Source organism: Chaetura pelagica, unplaced genomic scaffold (assembly GCF_000747805.2).
Source record: "Chaetura pelagica isolate M959 unplaced genomic scaffold, ChaPel_1.0 scaffold344, whole genome shotgun sequence".
Lineage (NCBI taxonomy): Eukaryota > Metazoa > Chordata > Aves > Apodiformes > Apodidae > Chaetura > Chaetura pelagica.
In genome coordinates, this window is record NW_009953098.1 from 7,838,681 (window position 1) to 7,859,190 (window position 20,510).

The window sequence follows — 20,510 nt, forward strand, 5'->3', positions numbered from 1 at the left end:
TCAGAGGTAAGTCAGTATTCCTCAAGAATCTTTATTTTTGTTTGTCAGTTATTTGTTTCTATGTCCAGTTAAAACAGAGGAAATTTAATTAAGTGCAGGATTATTTAACAAGGATGTTATTTTTTTTAATTAAATACACTCCCACTTCAATTTCCCTTGGGACAAGAGATGCATTTACTGAAAAAGTGTAAGATGGAAAAAAAATTAAAAAAATTAAAGACTGTGTAAACTGCATTTTCCTCTGCAGGTCTTTGAACACTGAAACTTCATTGAAATAGATACAACAAGCACCACAATTCCTCAGAAGTCATCAAGACTGTTATGAAATAACAATAAAAATCCCAAACCCATTTTGCAAGGGAAAGGAAACCACTTTTAAATGTTTCTTCTGATGTGACACTGCAAGTCACAGCCTGGGAACATGGCAGAATTGTGCTGCTCACAGAGAAGGTCTGGAAAAGATCATATATCTGGAGGTTTCAAAGAAGCCTATTGCACAAGATGGAAGGACCATTCAAGCTTCACCACCCTTGAGGAACACACAGCTTGTTTTTTTCTCCAGGACAAACTACACTGTGATACAGTATGAAAGGGAAAAAAAAAAACACAGCACTCCTTCCTTCTGCCTGCCCATTTCTGTTTGTCCATCTACTGAAGAGAAAATCTTCACTTCTTTGAAGTCATTCAACTAATCAGAAGTTCAACATCAGGAACTTCTGGGTATTTCCAGTAGCTAGCTCATAGAGCTGTTTCTGAAACCTCCTCCAAGGGTAATGCCCTGCACTGGAAGTCAGTGAAGTATGATGGACGCTGTTCTGAAATGCCACATCTACTCAGCAGTGTTACAATTAAGTATCATTTGCAAAATAAATTAGGTCTTAATTTTGATCAGGTTTCCAGAAATGCAATTCATTCAGCTATAACACCCTGCCAACACTCTACAAAGCATTCACACAGCTTCTTTTAAACAAGTGAGAAGAAAAATACATCAGGAGGTATTTCTCTTGAAACTGCTTCCCTTATGCAAAATTCACCTAAAATGGTCTACGTGAGTGGTTGGCTGAGCAGTCATTCTTGGAAACTTGAAATCAATTTGCTTTGAAGGTTTGAAAATTACAATCCTGAATTACAGCTGAAGGAAAATTCCTTAGTAACACCAAGGGAACATACCTTTCCTCTTCAACATAGACTAAAGCTCAAAATACTGGTACCAACAGAAGCATGTGACAGAGCCAGAACACTGCTTACTGCAGATACTCTCTTATCAGTGTAAATAAATCTAGAGACATCTAAATATGGTAGAGGTACCCCTGACAAGTACTCCTGAAGGAAACAATAATCCAGAATATGGCAACTACATTAACACTGTGAAGGAAAGCCTGACTGCTTTTTGTCAGCCAGTGCACAGAATAAAGCCACTGTAAGCAGAACTATTATTTTCCCAAATGTTCTCAGGAGTTAACACATATTCCAGCTGATAAAAAAAGAAGGGAATGGTTAGAATAGATTAGTTCAGGTTTTAGTCCTGATGTTAGAAAAACAAGTGAGTTTAATTCACTGCTCTGGAAAAAGCCTGGAGATAACACTTATGTCATTTATTGTTTCAAGACAAAACATTAAATCTTAGGAAAATTTCCTTTTATGTCCCAGGAACACTGACCCAAGCCTACAAGGAACCACTGGATGTCCTGTTGCTAGTTTTGTAATGCTCTTGGATTTACAGCTCAAGTGCAGCTGGACTTACACAGGGAATGACCACCTGCTGCCTTGATTTTGCATGCAGACTTTATTTATTTATTTAGAATTTGCTGTGAGACAGACCAGGCTACATTTCCATTACTAAGGACTTTCCAAAGGTTAATACACTCCAAAGACATTTTGTACTACAAGACATGCTCTAATTAAAATGAGACATGAACAACCTCTTCTGCTATCTTCTCTTTCACATGTCACTAAGTTTGGAAAGAAAATGTATTCCAGAATAACTTATTAACTACTTTCAGAGGTCTCTTAAGGAGTACAGAGTACTTAACTTTTGAGTGGTTTATTTCAAAAGAATTTCTATTTTCACACACTTTCCTGAAAATACAGTTGAGTAAGTGGCAGATTTCTTAACTAGAACTTGAGAAAATGCGTAACTAAAGTAATTCTTGCAGAGTGAAAGCACTTTGGAGCACCAACTGTCTCTTACTGTATTTTGGTAACTGCCCTGCACTGCAGGACATCTCCCATCTCAGCTGGGATCCTCAGTCATTAGTCGTCATAATAAAAGAAATGCCACAACAACATCATGTAGGTATTCAGAATGGCCAGTACAGTCAGTAAGCATCGAGGGAAATCACGTTTCACAAAGAAACAAAACCTGTTTAAAAATCTGCTAGAAAATACCCATTGCCTATATTTGATATAAGAATACCCTGATTTACATTCCAGCTGTTCACCAAGTGTGATTCATGATGACAGGGTAAGCAGTCCTCCATATATTTGTGAGACTACATTAAACAATATTTGCAATTACAAGATTACTGATAAGCATGCACTGTGATTCCCAGAAAGGGCTGAGGGTAAGCGTTAACTGCACTACTGCAAAGCATTGGGAGCTCATATGCTGTTCATGTCCCAGGAAGTATCTGTCAAAGTACACAAGCTATAACTTCTGCACTTTTGAGAGTGATGTCATTGTCCATCAATCCAAACCAGCTATCACTGCAGTTAAGGGTCCAAGTTACAAAGATTAAATTAATTATAAACAAAAAAAACCATAACTGAACACGACCATTTACAAATCTTGCTACTACAAGGGGACAGGATGCCCAGATTAAAGACATTTCTTTGGTTCTATGACCTACATGATGTCTAACACAGTCTGAAAATACACTACATAAAGTGACCTTGCCTTGCAGAGCATGGGCTCTGTGTGTATACTCTGAGACCTTCCAGTACTTTTACACTAAAATCTATTCCCAAAGTGCAGCAGTTTACAGCAAAGAGCTGTATCGAGAATACCCTGGCTGATGCATTTGTGTTTTTTTTTCCACATTTAGAAATTTTGATTGTGCTTTTGGAACCTCACAGGAAATGAAAATACCCAGACACACGAGCAGGCAGCAGATGATGCTGGTCTGGCAATACAGATGACAGCAAAACAAATTTGGTGTTGAAGTGGATTTGCCACTGTGGTAATACGCACCCCAGCTTCAGGAGCAGATGGACAGGACACAGCTTGACTAAAGAGCAGGACAAGTTCTGCCATACTGTTTCAGCAGAATATTTTGGATGTGAACACAAATCCAAGAGATCTCTCTCTTAAAATCTTTATAGAACTTCAAAAGACAAAATTAAGCACAGACCTGTTACACTCTTTGTGTTAGCACCAGGTACTAATTTTTTTAAAATTTACTGCACACTGAGAATTCACCACACACCAAGTCATTTTAATAGAGAGCTTTGCTTTGAAAATTTTTTAAAAGTACAAGAGACAATCAGATATTTCTTTTTCCTACTCCTTCGAAGTTGTGCATAATTCATGTATTTGTTATGGATTTAAACCAGGCATTTAAAATTACTTCTACTTTTTTTTAATTTGTTTTGGCAGCACTACTGATTTTTTAAAGACAGTTTTTCCTCCCTCCCCCCCCCATCATTCATTATTAATAACAACATTTGTATCTAGACTACTTTTCAGACTATTAAAATGTTCCTTTTTCCAAAACAAGTAACTGAATGACACCTGGTACAACTCAGTGTTCCAAGTCTTCTATCTTGGCAATTCCACAGAATGTCAAAAAGGATTAATTATGTCACTCATAAAATCAGCTTCACATTAGACAGTTGTGAAATTATGCATATTTCTCATTTACAAAGAGACACCTCTCTGTTCTCCTTGCCCATCAGTCATGAACAGGCTCTTGCATTTATTCTAATAAACCCTTATAATGCTGATGAAGCTTAGTCATGGACTAAGATTTTCAGTAGTCATACAGAGGGATCAGGTAACACACTCCTAATCCTTCAGATGATTTTAAGCAATAAAAACTAATTTTGAAATACATTTTTTTGAACCAATGATGCATACATGACATTGTGATTCAGACTCTCTTGCTTTGCTGGGTTTTGCTTCTTTTTTCTTTTTTGTTTGTTTGTTTTGGGGCTTGTTTGTTTTTCTTCTTGCATTACCTTTTCCAGACTCAGAGAATGCCTGGTTACTTCCATTAAAGGCACATAAGGCGTTAGATACCAGAGTAAAAAAGAAACATTAGTATACAGTTACTTCACAGGACCTACTCTCTTCTTTTTGCTGTAGATACATGTCCTTTTCTCTTCTGAGGAAAGAAAACTACCTCCAAACAGCTTTTCAACCTCACACACCATGGAAAGCTGAGAAAAGTCAGGATGTTCCCCTAGCTTCTGAAATCTATTATTTCCTACCAGGAAAAGCTGCACCAAAAACATTGCATATTTTTCCAAAAAAACAGAGATTGACAGCTAGCCTGGGGAACTCATGCATTTGGCTTTACTTCCAGCCAATTGGCACCACAGCCTCTTTTACCAGTACAAACACAGTTTTGCCTGGTTAACCATCTTCATTGTGTGTTCTATCTGGCTGCAGGCTCCATGACTGGCGTACTTCCTGCCTATCTGTTGTCCAATTAAGTTTGCTTTGTAGTAATCCCTGCTGTCGGCTGTTTTCCTGGCTCATGAGTTGGCTTGAGCCTGCCAGCCAAATTTCTTAGAACTGGGCCTTGCTCATAGACTGGTTCTGTGATCCTTCTGTTTCCGAGAGGGTGACTTGCTCAAAAGATCACACTGAAAATCTCTGTCACACCTTTCACTTACTGCCAGAGGAAACTTTTTAAAGACAACTCTTGTTTCTGCAAAGGCTGCCTCTTCTCATTTTAAGAAACTTAAAAAAATAATTAGTACCAGGAATATTCGGAAGTAATCACACTTAATTAGAAGATAGTAAAGTCTGGGGATAGGGTGAGAGGAGAGAGGTACGTAGAAAATAAGGTATTAAAGAGAACCTGTTCTAGAGAAAAATGCTACTAAGACACAGTCTAGGAAGCAAATCCCATACATGAAATATACAGAACGTGATGGAAGAAAAAGCCAATTGAGTAATTTCAAGGTAGGATATAAGTTACTACATCTTGTCTGTTAACTGCTTGGAGAGGAAAGGCAAAGTCTTGTGCCATTTCTCCAATCTAAGTAGGCATTAGCAATCTCTTTTCAAGTGAAACATTTTCAGGAATCATCAGATAAAACCTTACAGCTTTTGCTAAGCAAAAGTCCAACTGGACACTCATATGTTCTACAGACTAACATTAACATTTACTTCTCCTGTCCTGAGAAGGACACTGGGAGTTTCTCTTCCTACAGGAATTCTTATTTGCCTTTCTGACTGCAAGGTGAAATGACTGAAAGAAAACAATTTTAAGAACATTTACAACTTTTCACCTATTGTGGAAAAAAATAATAATAACGAGAAAATAAAGGGTAAATATTAATCCTGTTCTAAGGGGTTATATGGCAAGTAAAACACCTCAGATTTGTCAAACACTATAGTCAAGAAAGACCTAACAATTTTTATAAAGACAAAATTTGGATATGGGGATGTTTTTACTCTCCAGTATTTAGGAAGCAGGAGGGGTTACTAGGAAACTGCTGTTGAACTCTGGTTTGTCCGTATGGATCAAATCTGTAGCACAGCTTGTCATTTTTGGTTTTGGAGAAAGTGCCACAGATAGAAAGCTAGATCAGAAGGCCAGTCATGGCAAGGCTCCAAAGGAGGGAGAAGGCTATTCTGGATCTGTCTTCCCATCTGTCTACATACATAAAATGAAATCAGTGGGAGTGATGGCATTGGCTTCAAGGGAAACAGTAGTTTACCCACCCAGATTACCAATGGCAGCTTGTACAAACAAGAAATTATAAAGTATCTATTCCCAAGGCAAGATGCCTGCATCCTCAGCTCACATTGCCAGCATCAGAACAAGGAGTATCACAGTTTACTATGTCTTTGGATGAAAAGGACATATCCCACTTCATGGCAGAGCAATCTGACTCTGCTACCAGCTGACCATGTGACTTTCAGTGGTTGTCTCAACTTAAATTCATACCAGTAACACCTCCCTTTCGTGAAGTTCAACTTGAGGAAACCAGAGACGACTTCTCAGTCAAGAAAGGAGAAATAGTAAAGATATTCACTTGGTATAATGAGGCTACATAACTTCTCAAGCTAAAACAACTCAAAGAACTGAATGATGCAGCAAGGAGCTTTTTAAATGTTTTGTTTGCTCCCAAAACAATGGAAAGACTTTAAAATCCTGGGTTACAATTCACATGAAGCACAACTACTTGAACAGCAACAAATACTTCTTTGCTGGGCTTTTCCAGGCCATCTGGAAGTGCTCTACGGAACGCAGTTTGAGGACCCCTGTTCTGGTTGATTTTAAAAGTAAACACAGGTCCCCACTGCAATCACAAAATATGCTGCCCTTGCAGGCAGATTTAGAAACAGTGTCAGGTCACAGAGTCACCACAGCCACCCTGGTGATACAACAATGCTCTGGTTTCTGATTAGTTTTGAAAGCTGTGGAAGTCTTCTTAACAGGTTATGTTTCCTAGAATATATTTAACCTCATTTAGTGCACACATCTGTTTGGCCAAACTGTGAAAGAATGGAAACAAGATTTGCTACCAGGAACTCCTTGGTTAGTCTGCTAAAATAAAATTGTTCACCATTACTGAATTCTGTGATCTGTAAGTGAGAAAAGATGGGTGCCTGTCACCTCAAGAAGTCTTCACAAACGTACTCGAGGTGATGAGAGATGATGCAAGACTGTATGAATGAACAGGTTTAGTCTTGATACCCATTGCATAAAGGATACTTTCAAATGCAATGAGATCTTTTTTATTTTAGTTAGTATATGGTGTGGTTCTCATTAGAGGGCTAGGCTCAATGTGCTTAGGTTGGGTCAGGAGGACATGTACAATAATTGCTTAATACTGCATTTGGCAATGTTAGTTTTATTATTTAAAAAAAAAATAAATTGGCAGCTGTTAAAAAAGCAGCTGGCACGTAAGTTGTTTGACTTAACTATTACCTCATTTTCTCTCAAAATATTGCCAAAACTTCTTAATGACAGTGAACAGATGGTCAAGATTTTTCAACATTATAAATAATCCCCTTCCCAAATAAAATGATGGCACTTTATTTGTTTAACCAGAGGGGGATTTGAACAAGAATTATACATCATTTACATATATTCTATGACCAGTTTATACTAAGGGTGAAAGTACTCCAATATCATCAAAACTGCAACACAACAAAATAATTTAAAAGGATAGGTCTTACATCCACATTTGGAGGAGAAAGGTCTGATTGCTGGCTGAACCTGCCTGCCTTCCTAAGGTGCTGTGCACACCCAGTTATGCTGCAGTCAGTCCACTTCAGAGTTCAACCTAAGATACTGTACAATCAGCTGGTATCGAAAGACAAATGAGGCAAGGAGAGAAGTTGGACAGGATGAACAAGTTACATGAGGTAGACATACACAAAGGTCCAAGATCTTTCATCTTCAAATATGACTAAAAGACAGTAAAAAGACAATTACATGAGAGGTCAGGACAATAGTTTATAAACTGAATTTCTAGACACCAGTCAGAAAGGAGATTCTAGCTTCTTCTGATATAGCCAGAAGAAAGTGACATGAATTGTTGATGTGTAGACAGGAAGGAAACAGATTCAGAGACACTGTAGAGAATGTCAGAAACTGGTTATAACCTGGCAGAAAGAGACAAGTCAAGGATGGAAAAGGAGGACTTAGTTAAAAATAGGACACTGGCTTCTGACTCTGCTGCATGTAAGGTGACAGTGAGACATTTGTAAGGACATTCTTACAGGTCCAGTGTGACACACAGCTGGTAGCAGGGGGAGAGAAAAGGAAAACAATTCACCACATTGAGACAATGAATGAATAAATAGAAACATAGGAGACAGGAATTGTGAAAGCCAAAGGAGGGAAAAGTACTGAGGCCAAGCATGTCTACCAGATTCAAGTACCTGAGGTTTGGATACAAGACTTTAAAAAAAGCATTTTTAAAGACCACGGAATAGTAGTTGGACTGGAGGTCCTCTGCAATGCAAGTGGAAAGGAAGAACCTAGAGTAACATTTGGAGAAGCTTGAAGGTGAAATAAAAAATGATGGCAAAACATACATGTAATCTAGTCCAAAATTTGTGCTCTTTTGCAACAGGAAAAAATAATCAGCTGTACTTATTCTAAGAAGAAAGTTACTGGAAAGAAATCTTGTAGGTAACAAGGCGAGAAAGGCAGGAAACATAGCTTCACAGAATGTTTTAAACTGGATGATGATGAAGAACACACTCTAGAATTAAGGAACATTCTGTTCCCATCTGAATTATCTGACTTACTTTTCTGAGCTCACATTACTAGAGAACTGATTCTATGTTCCTGTATATGAATTTAGTGTATTTGCTAGTGTGCGCCCCTCCTTCTACTGGATGTTAAAAGATCTTTATAAAAATAACTGCACCATGATCCCAGTATTACCTCTACCAACCTGATTACCCATGGTTAGTAGACTATCACAATATTTAAAACTGGTCATATCTTTGCACTATCAGTTTGAAGGAAATGTCAACACCTCATAATTTGGTTTGATTTTAATCAGTATAGCAAGCCAATTTGCAGGTCATGGATATCAAAATGGAATCACTATATCCTACAGCGCTTGTCAAACCAGGTAGTAGGAAGCCACATAGAAACACAGAGAAGTTTGAACCAACAGCTTAACAGAATTTTGTCTCTAGCAAATATGTTTGTGTAAAATGCTTCTGCCAAAAAAAAAATAAAATAAATAAATCATTTTGCTAGGCTGACACTTTCAAAGACATTGTGTTTCATCAGGATATCCCTCAACTCTTCCAATTAGAGTGTTTAACCAGCCAAAGCAGAATTTGGCGAACACTATTAAAAAATACAAGTTGTAATTATTACAATTTCATAGCAAAGAAATGTCAACCAATCTTCAACTAATTATCACAAGATACCCAGTATTAAATTGAGGGGATTAGTTCCAGACAAAAGTTAATCTAAGATCTCTTGCCAATGCAACATTAGTTTATGCTAGATAACAATTAGATTCAATCACCCAAAGTTCTGACCTCAGGTTATGCTGTTCAGTGCATGGATGCTGGGGATCTATCATTTCTAGTGTGTTTGATCTGCAGTAATTCTACCAAAAACTCTTTGATTGCCTACTGATGATTTACACTACAATTATTATCATCACTTTAACTTTAGAGAAAACCTGTGGAATCTTATGTATCTCTGGGTACACTAGCCTTGAATTCAGATTCTGACTGCATTTTTCAGCAAAATCTCTCAGTCTTACTCAATCTCTCCTTAGTGTGCTGTGCTTCACACTGCAGTGTAGTCTGCAGTACACCAACAGGTTTTCTTTTGATCGAAGCTGGGTCAGGAGTTGGGCTTCACAGCACACCTTATGCACACCAGTGGTCCTTCACTTCATGAGATGAGACTTGATTTAAAGTGCCCACCATGTCCTCAGAAACAAGTGCCTCATTCTACAGATAACACTCCTCCAACCACACTAGCTGCTATTAATAGTCTCTGGTTTTTTTCTGAGCAGGAAAGAGGTTCTCTAATGTTATTAATACTTTTCTAATTGATCATATGATCATATTTTAGCAGGCTTTAAAAAACATAATGTGTAAGAAATACATTATTTGACATGATTGCATATCACAGGAAAAAATGAAATATAATTGGTAACATCAAGTTCTCCCAATTTACAGCAATTCTAAGGTTTAAAATCCACCTGGGACACAGACTCTGCCAAGTAATCTGTGGAGCCTTGGAAACTTTTTTTATCTTCAAATTCTTTTTTTGGTGTGGGAGGTGAGGACAGGACTTAGAATGAAAAAATGAAAGATTAGTATCAGCTGAATAGATCCAGCACATGTAGAGAAAAGTTTAAAACAAACCCTAATATTGTTATAAATTCCAAGATAAGCTAACAGGCAACAGGAGAAAGTACATATGCAACAAGGACTGTGTCTGCTAGTTTATCTTTGTGAGTGTTTGAAAGTAGATGACAACATATAAAAACAAAAAAAGCCAACACTATCATAAGCAGATGCAAAATGAGCTGCAGAGATGAAATGGTACAGGCCATCTACTATTCAGTGCTCCTTGAAACTCTGCAAAAAGGGAAACACCCTCCTTGTTACTGCTGACTTATCTGCAGTGCAATTCTTTGCTAGACAGCAATCAATTCAGCACAACATTTTCAAAGGGTATTATCCCTGCTCATAAACTGTGGATCAAATAGCTAGAAAGGGGAGTGAAAAACAACTGTTTAAGTATAATAATTTCTTCTGACAGTCCCAAAAATGTTCTAGCTTTAGATTACTCGCCTGCATTGAAACAACACATGGGAAATCCAGCCTTTCACTAGACAGAGACTAGCACCAGAATGTACATTTACTGCCTCACATCAGCATTTAATACAACTGCTTTTTCCACCTTCCCTCTTGTCCTTGATAGTCTAATATAAAGCACTTTTTCTGCCCCTCAGTTGTTGTTCTGAAAGAGACATGTATGCCGAAGTGAGTTCACGAAGTGCAAGTCTATGTTCAGACCATCTCCCTTCCCCAAAAGATTGCACACACCAGGTATATTTAGGCATTCCCATAATCACACAAGACTTACTTTAAAAATTGGCTTGTTGTGCTAGTTTGACAGCTGGCTTCTCAGATGGCCAGACAAACGGAAGAAGGGAGAGATTTAAAATTCCCACAGATCATCTAGAGACTCCAACTGTAGGTGGGGACTCTCTTATTCTTTGTGATGCTACCCAGCATTTCCTTTGCACAGTGTTAGGTTAGATCTCAAATTAAAGTCAGTGTAAATTCTAACAATGCAGTTTAGTATAACTGAACAACCATATGCAAAATTCCAAGATTTGTAACTGGTCAAAATCAGTTGGGGGAGATTCTTCTGCTACTACCTTTATTCTTAAACTGTCACATGACATGTAAACTTAACTAGGTATTTTTTTGTGTCTTTCAATATTAAGAGCCACAAACTCAGTTTAATCTTTTCATTTGACCTCTGAGAAAACCTCCAAGAAAAGGTCCTAGCTGGGACTTTTCAGTGAAGGTGACACCTCTTCATTAAGAACTGGACTTCTGCACAAATTGCTGGACTGTTACCCATAAATCTTTACAAGGTAAGAACTGATCAAGTGGGGAGAATGGTTGCAAAGTGGCCCAGGATTTTTGCCACTCAATTACACAGAGCCAGGCTTTTCATTAACTTATCCTTAGATACAAGGACCAATTCTGAATCACTGGCTAAGACGAAGGATGCTTCCATAACAGGTATCTTGTTATGCAAGCTTCACAGTAAACTGGATCAAATTAAACTTTACTGAAGAGCCTAAAATGGGTACCAGCTACCATTACGGCTTTTCAAAGTTAACACAAGCCACTCGTAACACAAACCACCAGAAACGACAGCCTGCTCTTGTAAGATATGTGCCTTACCACTCTGCTAGAAGAACTCCCTAAGTGACTGCAAGCCAAACACTGTACCACCCTTTCTTCTGAAGAAAAACCTAATCTATTCCACAAAGAGCTAACTCACTTTATAGAGACCAGAGACTTTGAACTTTATTTATTTTGTTTTAATCCTATATATGCAATAACAGTGTATAGCAAAAACAAGAACCTGGGGATTCTATGTGTCTATATCCCATAGAAATACCTTTCACTAGTCAGGCAGTGGGTCTTAGGCACTTTTGACATTTTTATTGCCTAAATAACTTTTTTAAAGAATCCGGTCAGAAACCACTTCATCACAGCTTGATCTGATCAGAAGTGTACTCGAGGAGAAGGACATTTAAGGACACTGCCTATATTATTTTCCTTGAGCTGTCAGTTTATTGTCATTTTCCTTGTGCTTTTTAGTTAATTTCTTTCTTTTTTAAAAAAAGCTTAGCTTTGTTCTGATCTGGTTAATTGTTCAAAATTGACAGCTGAAACATTTTTTTAAACAAAATATGGATTCGAGGCATTGGCAAAGTCCCATCTCCCATTAGCCTGTTCTGAACTTAAAGGTTTTGCTGCAATGGAGGAAAAGCTAGGCAGGAAGCCAAGGAATTTGCCTCAGGCTGTACAGTCTTCTCCAAGAAATAAGCTGTGCTGTAGGATATGTAATCACACCATCCCCTTTCCCCGTTCAGCCAGTCACCTCCTTATCCTCTGGCATGGCAGGACTCCAGTAGCTGCCTGCAGATGTCCAAGAAGGTGTCAGCAAGGCTGAGTATGGCTTGATGGAAGTAGTGTTGTAAAAGGGAAAGATTACCACTTCTAGCAGACAGTTTACTCCATAGACAGGTCTCAGTAGGATGGAACACATGTTTAAAGGACTGAAAATGCCTACCAATACAGGTCACGTAAGAAACAAGCTAAAAGCCAAATGAGTTCTCAGGTCAGCAATGAAAACAGCCTAAAATCTTTGTGACATCTTAACAAAAGAGATGCCAAGAGCTCAAACTGCAAGGTCAACAGTGTTATGGCCAGTTCAAACAATCAAGCTGAAGCCTGGGAATGTAAAGAGACAGAAAAACGATGCTCATTGCTATCTAAAGGTCAAAGCTTTTACAGGATATTGTGTTTCAGAACCAAAGTAGGTCTGTCCCTCACCGTATCTAATCACAAAAGGTGTTGAGGAATTGGCTTTAGCTCATATTCTAGGTTATGTTGAGAACTTCCTTGCAAAGTTCTTCCACTTATCTGTTTAGACAGGTTTTCACCCTGACACATGATGATTTGAAATAATTTATATACTTCCAGAACAAACACATCATCAGTTATCAATTAAGAACTCATGCTCAAGTCTGTCTGCAATTAGGGAACATTTAAGTCCATGCTGATGATTATTTCTAAATAGCAACATTTTCTGCAGTTCAGTCCTAGAAAGTGGTGCCTTGATTTTACCCACACTGTGCCACTGCAATACACAGGGAAAAAATAAGGATTACTAGTGTTTAAATAAGACTTCATTTACTTTGTTTTCCCTCAGAGAATGACTTTTCAATATAATTCCAGCAAGAATAACTGCTTTACTTAACAATACAAGTAGCATTATTTCTTGCCAGCTTAAGCCCTTCCAAGTTAATTCTTTAAGTACCTATAATGCAGCTCTTTCCTCCTTTCATTTCCATTAATCTATAAGATTCATTTTGATAAGTTCAACAATGCTTGAGAGACCTTAAGAGAAAACATTGAGTAGATGGTGTCTGGACAAAAATCAACACTGCCATAAAAGCCAGAATGAAGCCAGCAGCTCTGTATTACCCTAGGACAGGAAATGACCAGCTGCATTAAGAAAAGTTAAAATTTTCATACAATCAAAAGAAATAAAGATTTTTACAGAAGCCTTGCTTAAACATTTGGTCCCTTCCAAAGCAGACTTTAGAGAGAGAGGCTTTAGCTAAACAAAAGACCTTCTCAAAGGGAAATGCTTAGATTCATTCAGAGTTATTGTTCCTTCACAAACAAATGCCAAAGTCAAAAGCGCTTCCACAAACAAACAGAAGCTGTTACAGTGAACCGGCCAAAAATCTGTACTGCAAGTCCACACTCCTTTGATTTTCTTTTTTAATTGTTGTAATCTACTTAAAAACCATTGGACTTTTTTGAACCAGGGCTCAGATCACAAAGAAATGAGATTCCATTGAAGACTGACTGCAAAGCTGGCAATTTGCAAATCTTTGGAACAGCTTTTGAAATCTTGGCCAGAGACATTTGTAATGCAGCTGGTCTTCATAATTTCTTTTTTTCATGAAATTATTAGCTTGAGAATGAAAGCTATTAAGTTGGGGCGTTTATTTATTTATCTTTTACAAGATTGATAAGAGACACACGGACGAGTTGTAATAGTGAAAAGAAATAAAACAACTTACCCGGGCACCCTTCTCTGGAAAACATTTGCATCCAGCGCTGCAGTCACGGCCCCCACATGGCCCACTGTAAGATTTCTTCCCACCCTATTAAAAAAAAATATTAAAATTTAATGTAATAACGATTTGTCAGCTAAAGGTAATCTTTAATTAAAATGCTTTGTTCCAGCACTTTTCACATGTTACATTCATTGAGTGAATTTGCTGCAAAGTGGCAAAATACAGTCACTTCTCCATAATCGGGTCATTTTCAGAATTACCAAATAGACAGAAGAAGTTAAAAATCCTTTGAGGACAAGTCAATTTACACAAGTTGGTGCTGTTCTGCAAGTTGATGAGTGCTTTCTAGGACTACCAAAACCCATAAAATAAGATTATGTTTTGAGATACTCAATGCACTATTAAACTAGGACCACAAGCAATAGTTAGAACTTGTGCTTCAGCCATTCTGGGTGCCCAAATATCTCTACATCAATGAGAACTACCAATACAAATTTAACTTTGTGATCCTTACAAATTTTTAAGAGCAAGAAGCTGCATTCCCTGAGCCACAAGAAAAGAGAAACTCCTGAATGAGAGAAGGTGGCATTTTTAGCTCAGGACAGATGTGCAAGGAAGATAGTAGGAAGCCACCATGGATTTTGATTTAATCTGAAAATATATCATATACTATATAGTATATATTTCAAGGATAATTACAAGACTTATGTAAATCTGAAGTCCCTATATAATTATCTTAATTCCCAACTAATACAGATTGTGACAGTGCACGAAAAAAGTCAAGTACATGAGTTTAGTCTAGAGAGCTTGACTCACTCCCTCCCACACTCAACAGGCTTGAAACACTGGGCTGCCAAAAGCCCTTCAATACTACTGACAACACCGCAACAGTCCTGGAAAAACGTTCCATTTAGCATTTTAATTTAGCCACTCAGTAAGAGCACCCTTCTTTAAGGAAACTACCTTTCACTCTCAAGTGTGCTCAGGTACAGTCCCTAGGTTTTGGAACTCTGCACGGAATAAACACCTAAGTTCCTCATAACAAGGTGACCAAACTAAGTGCTGAAACAAGTTCAGACTCAAACTGAACATTTCCTTACTAAAAGCATTCACAGAAAATATTTTTAAAGTCTTTAAAATTTCCTGACATCTGTCGGTGAGGAACATGAAAAATGAAAGGCAATTCATGCAAGTTTCTCCTGTACTTTTGAACTTCTTTGTATCAGCTTTCTCAAAAAAGGGACTAGTCTGACATCACCTGGTAAGTTTTCTGCTAAAGGTGAATAAAAGCCCTCTATACACCCTGAAATTTGCAGCATTTTACTAAATTAAACACCTCTGTTTTTAAGGCAGAGTAGAACAAACTAATAAAAAGCTTGAAGTCCAACCTCCCACACTTCCCTAGCCTGAAGGGAACATTATCTCTTGCTGCAAAATAGTCATAACAATGAGAATAACCTTCAATACTAAGAGGCATCAAGAATAAAAACCCAAGCAAACAATACCAGACTTCTTGGCAGGTTTGTTCAGATGAGACCCCATAGTAGATATGGGGATTTTGGACAACTCATTAACATCCTTCAGTAGGATCTAACACAATACTTGAGCAGAACAGAGAGTGATAAATCACAAGAGTGGCACTGACAATGCAGACAATTCTGACCCTAGCCAGCAAGAAATCATTGTAAACTTAATGCACTGAAAGTAAAAAAAGAAAACTTCAAAGAAGAGCAGAAAAATTGTATCTAGAGGTTATGAAATAGACTGTAAGAGCATCTCCAAGCTGTCTGCTCAGACAAGGAATGATCAAGCATGAACCTGAGTCTGCAATGTACACTGGCAAGGGCTCAGTACAGAAAAACTGGTCCCTGGCTTAGCAGACACACTGCAGAGACGTAATTTCTGACCACAAGCATTAAGACCTTAGGATCTGGTTCTAGGAAGACTTAAAAATGAAGCACACGAAGACATACCTTTAGCCATAACTATATGCATATTCTGCAGCAGAAATCTGGACTAATTGCTAGCCAATATATACCTCTATTCTCAACAATTTTACACTCTTAGCAGATCACTTTTATGCCTCCGGGGAATCAGATTATGTCTTCCCAGACACTTATTCAACCTCAAATTATTAAAATATTTTAACTTCCAATTATTTTTTTCCTCCAAATTATTGTTCCAATAATCATTTGCCTTTGGGTCCTATGGTTCCCTTAATTCTGCTTGCCTCCTAAGAGTAAAGGCAATGAAACTTCTCATGGCAGATCTGGATTCCTTTAAGGTCACTGCCTTGCAACAGTTGCTGTCTCAAAGCACTGAACCTCACCTCCTTAGAAATTCCCCTCTTTGGTCCTTCCCAGTCACAGCGGACTGGACAAAAAGCAACAATTCTTTCCACCCCACTGCTCGTGCTGCTCCCCACAGTGCTGTGGTTAGCAAATATGGTTCTAGTCAAAATGCCACTGAAGTTTAAAGAAATATTCCAATTTAATTTATTGGAGGTTGGATCAAAGACTCACTGACCCTTATTAAAAAAAAAAAAAAGAAAAAATGTCCCTATTTTCTGTAAAACTGTGTTCACAATGTATTCCTCTTCCTCTTCACAGCATGAGGAGTCACTTTTTTCACTTGTGAATGAAAGCATTTGGAAAGGAAGCAACCCAAAGCCAGTTGGCTCTAAACCAGGTGTTACATGTCCTAAGTATTTTCTTTAGGGGAAGTAGCTGACACCAGACACTTCAAGGCTACTTAAATAGCAAATAGCCATGTGCACAATACTTATGAATACATGTCTAAAGGCTGCTTATAAGACTCTAGACCACAGTGTTCTCTTCTGAAAAGGTTTAATACATTTTTCCATTCAAATGTATGAACACACAGATCATTCAAACGTTCACAGATTGCAATCTGAACATGCAAGCATGGGCCCTTCACACTTGTTCTGTATATGTATTCAGGATCTTTCCAACTGCTGAGATATATTTCAGATCGATTAATACGGCTCCTCAGAAACAATACAAACTAAAGAAATAAGGGTATCAGAGTGGTAAGTGCCCACATTATAACAGAAATAAACTATACTATTTGAATTTAATTGACGTAAAGTAAACCAAGGTTTTCAAAAAAGAAAACATAAAATAGTAGCACTGTTAAAAAAAGTTATCCGAAATTTAAATAGTCATAAAATAAACTAAGTAACATACATACTGATTTTAATTTAGTTAATCCAGGCTTAGATAATCACTAGCAATTCAATATAGGAAAACCCAAGTTATTCAAGAAGGATTGATAGCAGTAAGAAACTAATCTTAGAAGACATTTGAAAACAAGAGTCAGTGTAAGAATAATCTTCCTCCCTTGCTTCTGGTGTACCTCCATCTAGCATTTATGCACAGTTGATTCATTCAAATGGAGTGCCATTCAAATACTCCCATCAACTTCAGCTTGTTCTGGAGTGGAGCCAAAGAGTAAAGAAACCCAACAGCTGTGATGACATGAGGTGTCCCAGAATCACGTTCATTCCAGCTTCTCTAGAGCAGCAAACAGGACCACAGCATAGCTGCAAATGATCTTAAAGGCCTTGCCTGCAAATCCAAAGAAAATTGTACCTGCAGCACAGCCAGGAGTAAACCAACTAACAGGGGACTTATGTGGGAGACTTCCAGGAAGTACAGCTCAAATGCATGAGCCAGGCCCAAATTTTGGGCATGTTTTGGGAAAGGACAGCAGAAAGGTTAACATAATCTTTAACATGAGGAAGTAGTAGCAGCAAGAATCTGAAAATAAATTGGAAACTTTTAGAAAATACAGGATTCTAAGGAAAGTCAGCGTGCAAAATTGGAGGATGTAAAATACACCACAGAAGGAGCATGCCTGGGATAGAATAGGAAAAAAAATATGACGAAAACAATGCTGCTGATGACAAAGAAAAAAAAAAAAAAAAGTGAAAGAATTTGAGACTTGCATAAAGAGATATGGCAGGGGTGAAATTTTTTTCCCCAAGACTTATCTCCAGTAACTTCTCAACTCTAGTGAAGGACTGTTACAGTCCAAAGCAAAATCCTAACAAGAAACTTCATAAACAAAAGTAGTGAAACATAGTATCTCTGTTTACTTCATGAGCTATGTAATGCTGCTGTGTTAACCTTTTTAGCCTTCATGGCTTTTAGGAATTAAATTTATTAAAATATTTTGTCTATTATAATTTCAGTTGTTGTATTACAGAATCTAGAGCCGAGTTCTGAAAACACATGCCCACATGTTCAACTCTTCCCTCTGAAATTAGCAGATTCTACTTTGCTATGCATGTGTTAATATTCAGCTGCCTTACTGACATGAAAGAACTTCTTCAAGGCTAAAAATCCCTTAAAAAACTCTAAACCAGGAACCGCAGCAATCTCTGCACTCAGAAATGGCACTGTGACCCATCAAAGATAACATGCAGCAAATGGATTTGCTAACATGAGGTGCCACAGAGCAGAAATAAACTGACAGTCTTGACAGTTAAGATTGTATGAAAATAGTGATTTAAGAGCCTTCCTGCTACAGAGCAAAAATATGACTTGGAGATGATATGATGGCCATCTATACATTAATCAGAAAGGTAAATGCTAGAGGAGTGAATAAACTTTATTTAAACAATGTTGTGGATACCACCCTGCTGCTTAGGAGTATTTTACACCTCTAACTCTCAGTAACTGCTAAGGTATGTCAACAGGAAGATCTCTTTGTAGTAAAAGCATATAAACCATCACTATGGGTGGTTGTCAGAGATGGAATGATGAGTTGCTCTACACTAACTAGTCATAGGAAAGGATAATGCTGGCAGAAAAGCAAGTATGTATAGGTTTCCATTAATACACGGAGGAGAAATTAAGTTCTTAAGCAGAAGGCAACATCCTTTCAGTGATAAAGGCAAGAGACTTGACAATTTTCATAAGATTAATCCTGTTCAATGGAGATTGATACAACACAGTGTTGTACCTGTATCACAGTGTGACAGTGGTCAGCCACACTGTGAGACAAGTTTCATTGACTGACACTTTTCCTTTGTTGCTAAAGCATTTCCTGACGAAGAATCACTTTTCCATCCAGTCCAATTCCAGCCATTAGCACCAGAAACGTCTAGAAGCAGAGGTGGGGGGAAATACTAAAGACTTAATGAAACAAAAAAAATGGTGGAAACTGTCCTCAAGGTCTCCGCTTTCCACACCTACAAATTTATCCTACAACTTGCTACATTAAAATTTGGTGTAAAACGTTAACAAGCCTGCAAAAGCATTTTTCATTGACTCTAACACAATTAGAGTGCAAAAAATACATTCAAAAGTAACAATCTGCAGAGTTTAATACTAACTCATAAACCACATACAAAGCCAGACTTTTAGCCCTTCTCTCATCCTGAGTACCACCTTATTCTTCTTACAGTCTCACTGAAACGACTGGCCTCCAAACACTGCAAGCAGTAGGAATGTCACATAATAGTTATTCAACGTTAACAGATTCAAATCTGGCTCTGAACAGCTTCATCTTCTGTTATTTTTCACCTTTGTTGATAGGATTACATAAAGCTGTAGACAATTTTTTTTCTGAATAGTCTATCAGTCAATGAACATGTAGTTAAAACCAGACAGTTTATATACAGCTTACATGGGCAAGGACACAACACAAAGCCAGAAGCTTATCTTTTCCTGCACAAAAGGTCTTTCAAATGGAGCTATTAAACATGAATTTGTAGCTAAGATACTAATTCATTTTAGGGTTCACCGACTTCTTTGGTTAACCAATGTCCTCAAATATTTTCATTCATTTCATGGAGCTGGCAAACATCTTAACTGGCAGCTGAGACTAAGTGATAGTTACTATTAGAAACCAACCCTCCTCCAATTCAAATGACCCATGAGGTTACAATACTTGGGAGGAAATCCTGGCCTAGAGAAACTAGTGGCAAATTCCCACTGGAGCAAATTCCATCCCCTACCCACTCCCTCCTTGCACTCCTTCCAGTGAGAAAGGAGTGCTGTTACACTGAAAAAATAGATGTAAGAAAAACCAGAAAAAGTGTTACAGATCAATTCTTCCACTTTATACACAGAGCAAAAATTAACTGTTTGGGTTTTTTTAAACTACAGAAGTGTTATCTGTCTCATTTTTTGAGGAAACATGCATTTCTTATCCCTTGGATGGAATCTGGAGATAAGAGTTTGCAGACTTTTTTCACTCATATTAACAACATCATCAATTTCTGTGAAGGGAAACGTTTTCCCAATAAAGAACTTACTGTCCAGTATACTATTTATTATGTTTAGGGCATAAAAATAACAACAGACCTCATTACACGTTAGTAGGTTAGAAAATTCATAATCAGTGAACAGGTGATTACCTGGTCTGAAAACACAAGGAATAAAATTCCAAATAACTCCATATCATTTAAAAAAATCAAAAGCTTTATCTTAGCAACTACACAGAAGGAACAGTTCCTTCATCATGTC

At 37.7% G+C, this 20,510-nt stretch overlaps 1 protein-coding gene across 1 annotated transcript in view; it reads right to left on the bottom strand.

Moving 5' to 3' along the window:
• Positions 1–20,510, bottom strand: part of COL4A6 (collagen, type IV, alpha 6) — a 123,336-nt gene that overhangs the window by 63,872 nt on the left and 38,954 nt on the right. The window contains 1 exon segment of the mRNA XM_009997235.1: positions 14,020–14,103. Within this exon segment, the coding sequence (XP_009995537.1) occupies positions 14,020–14,103 (84 nt within the window).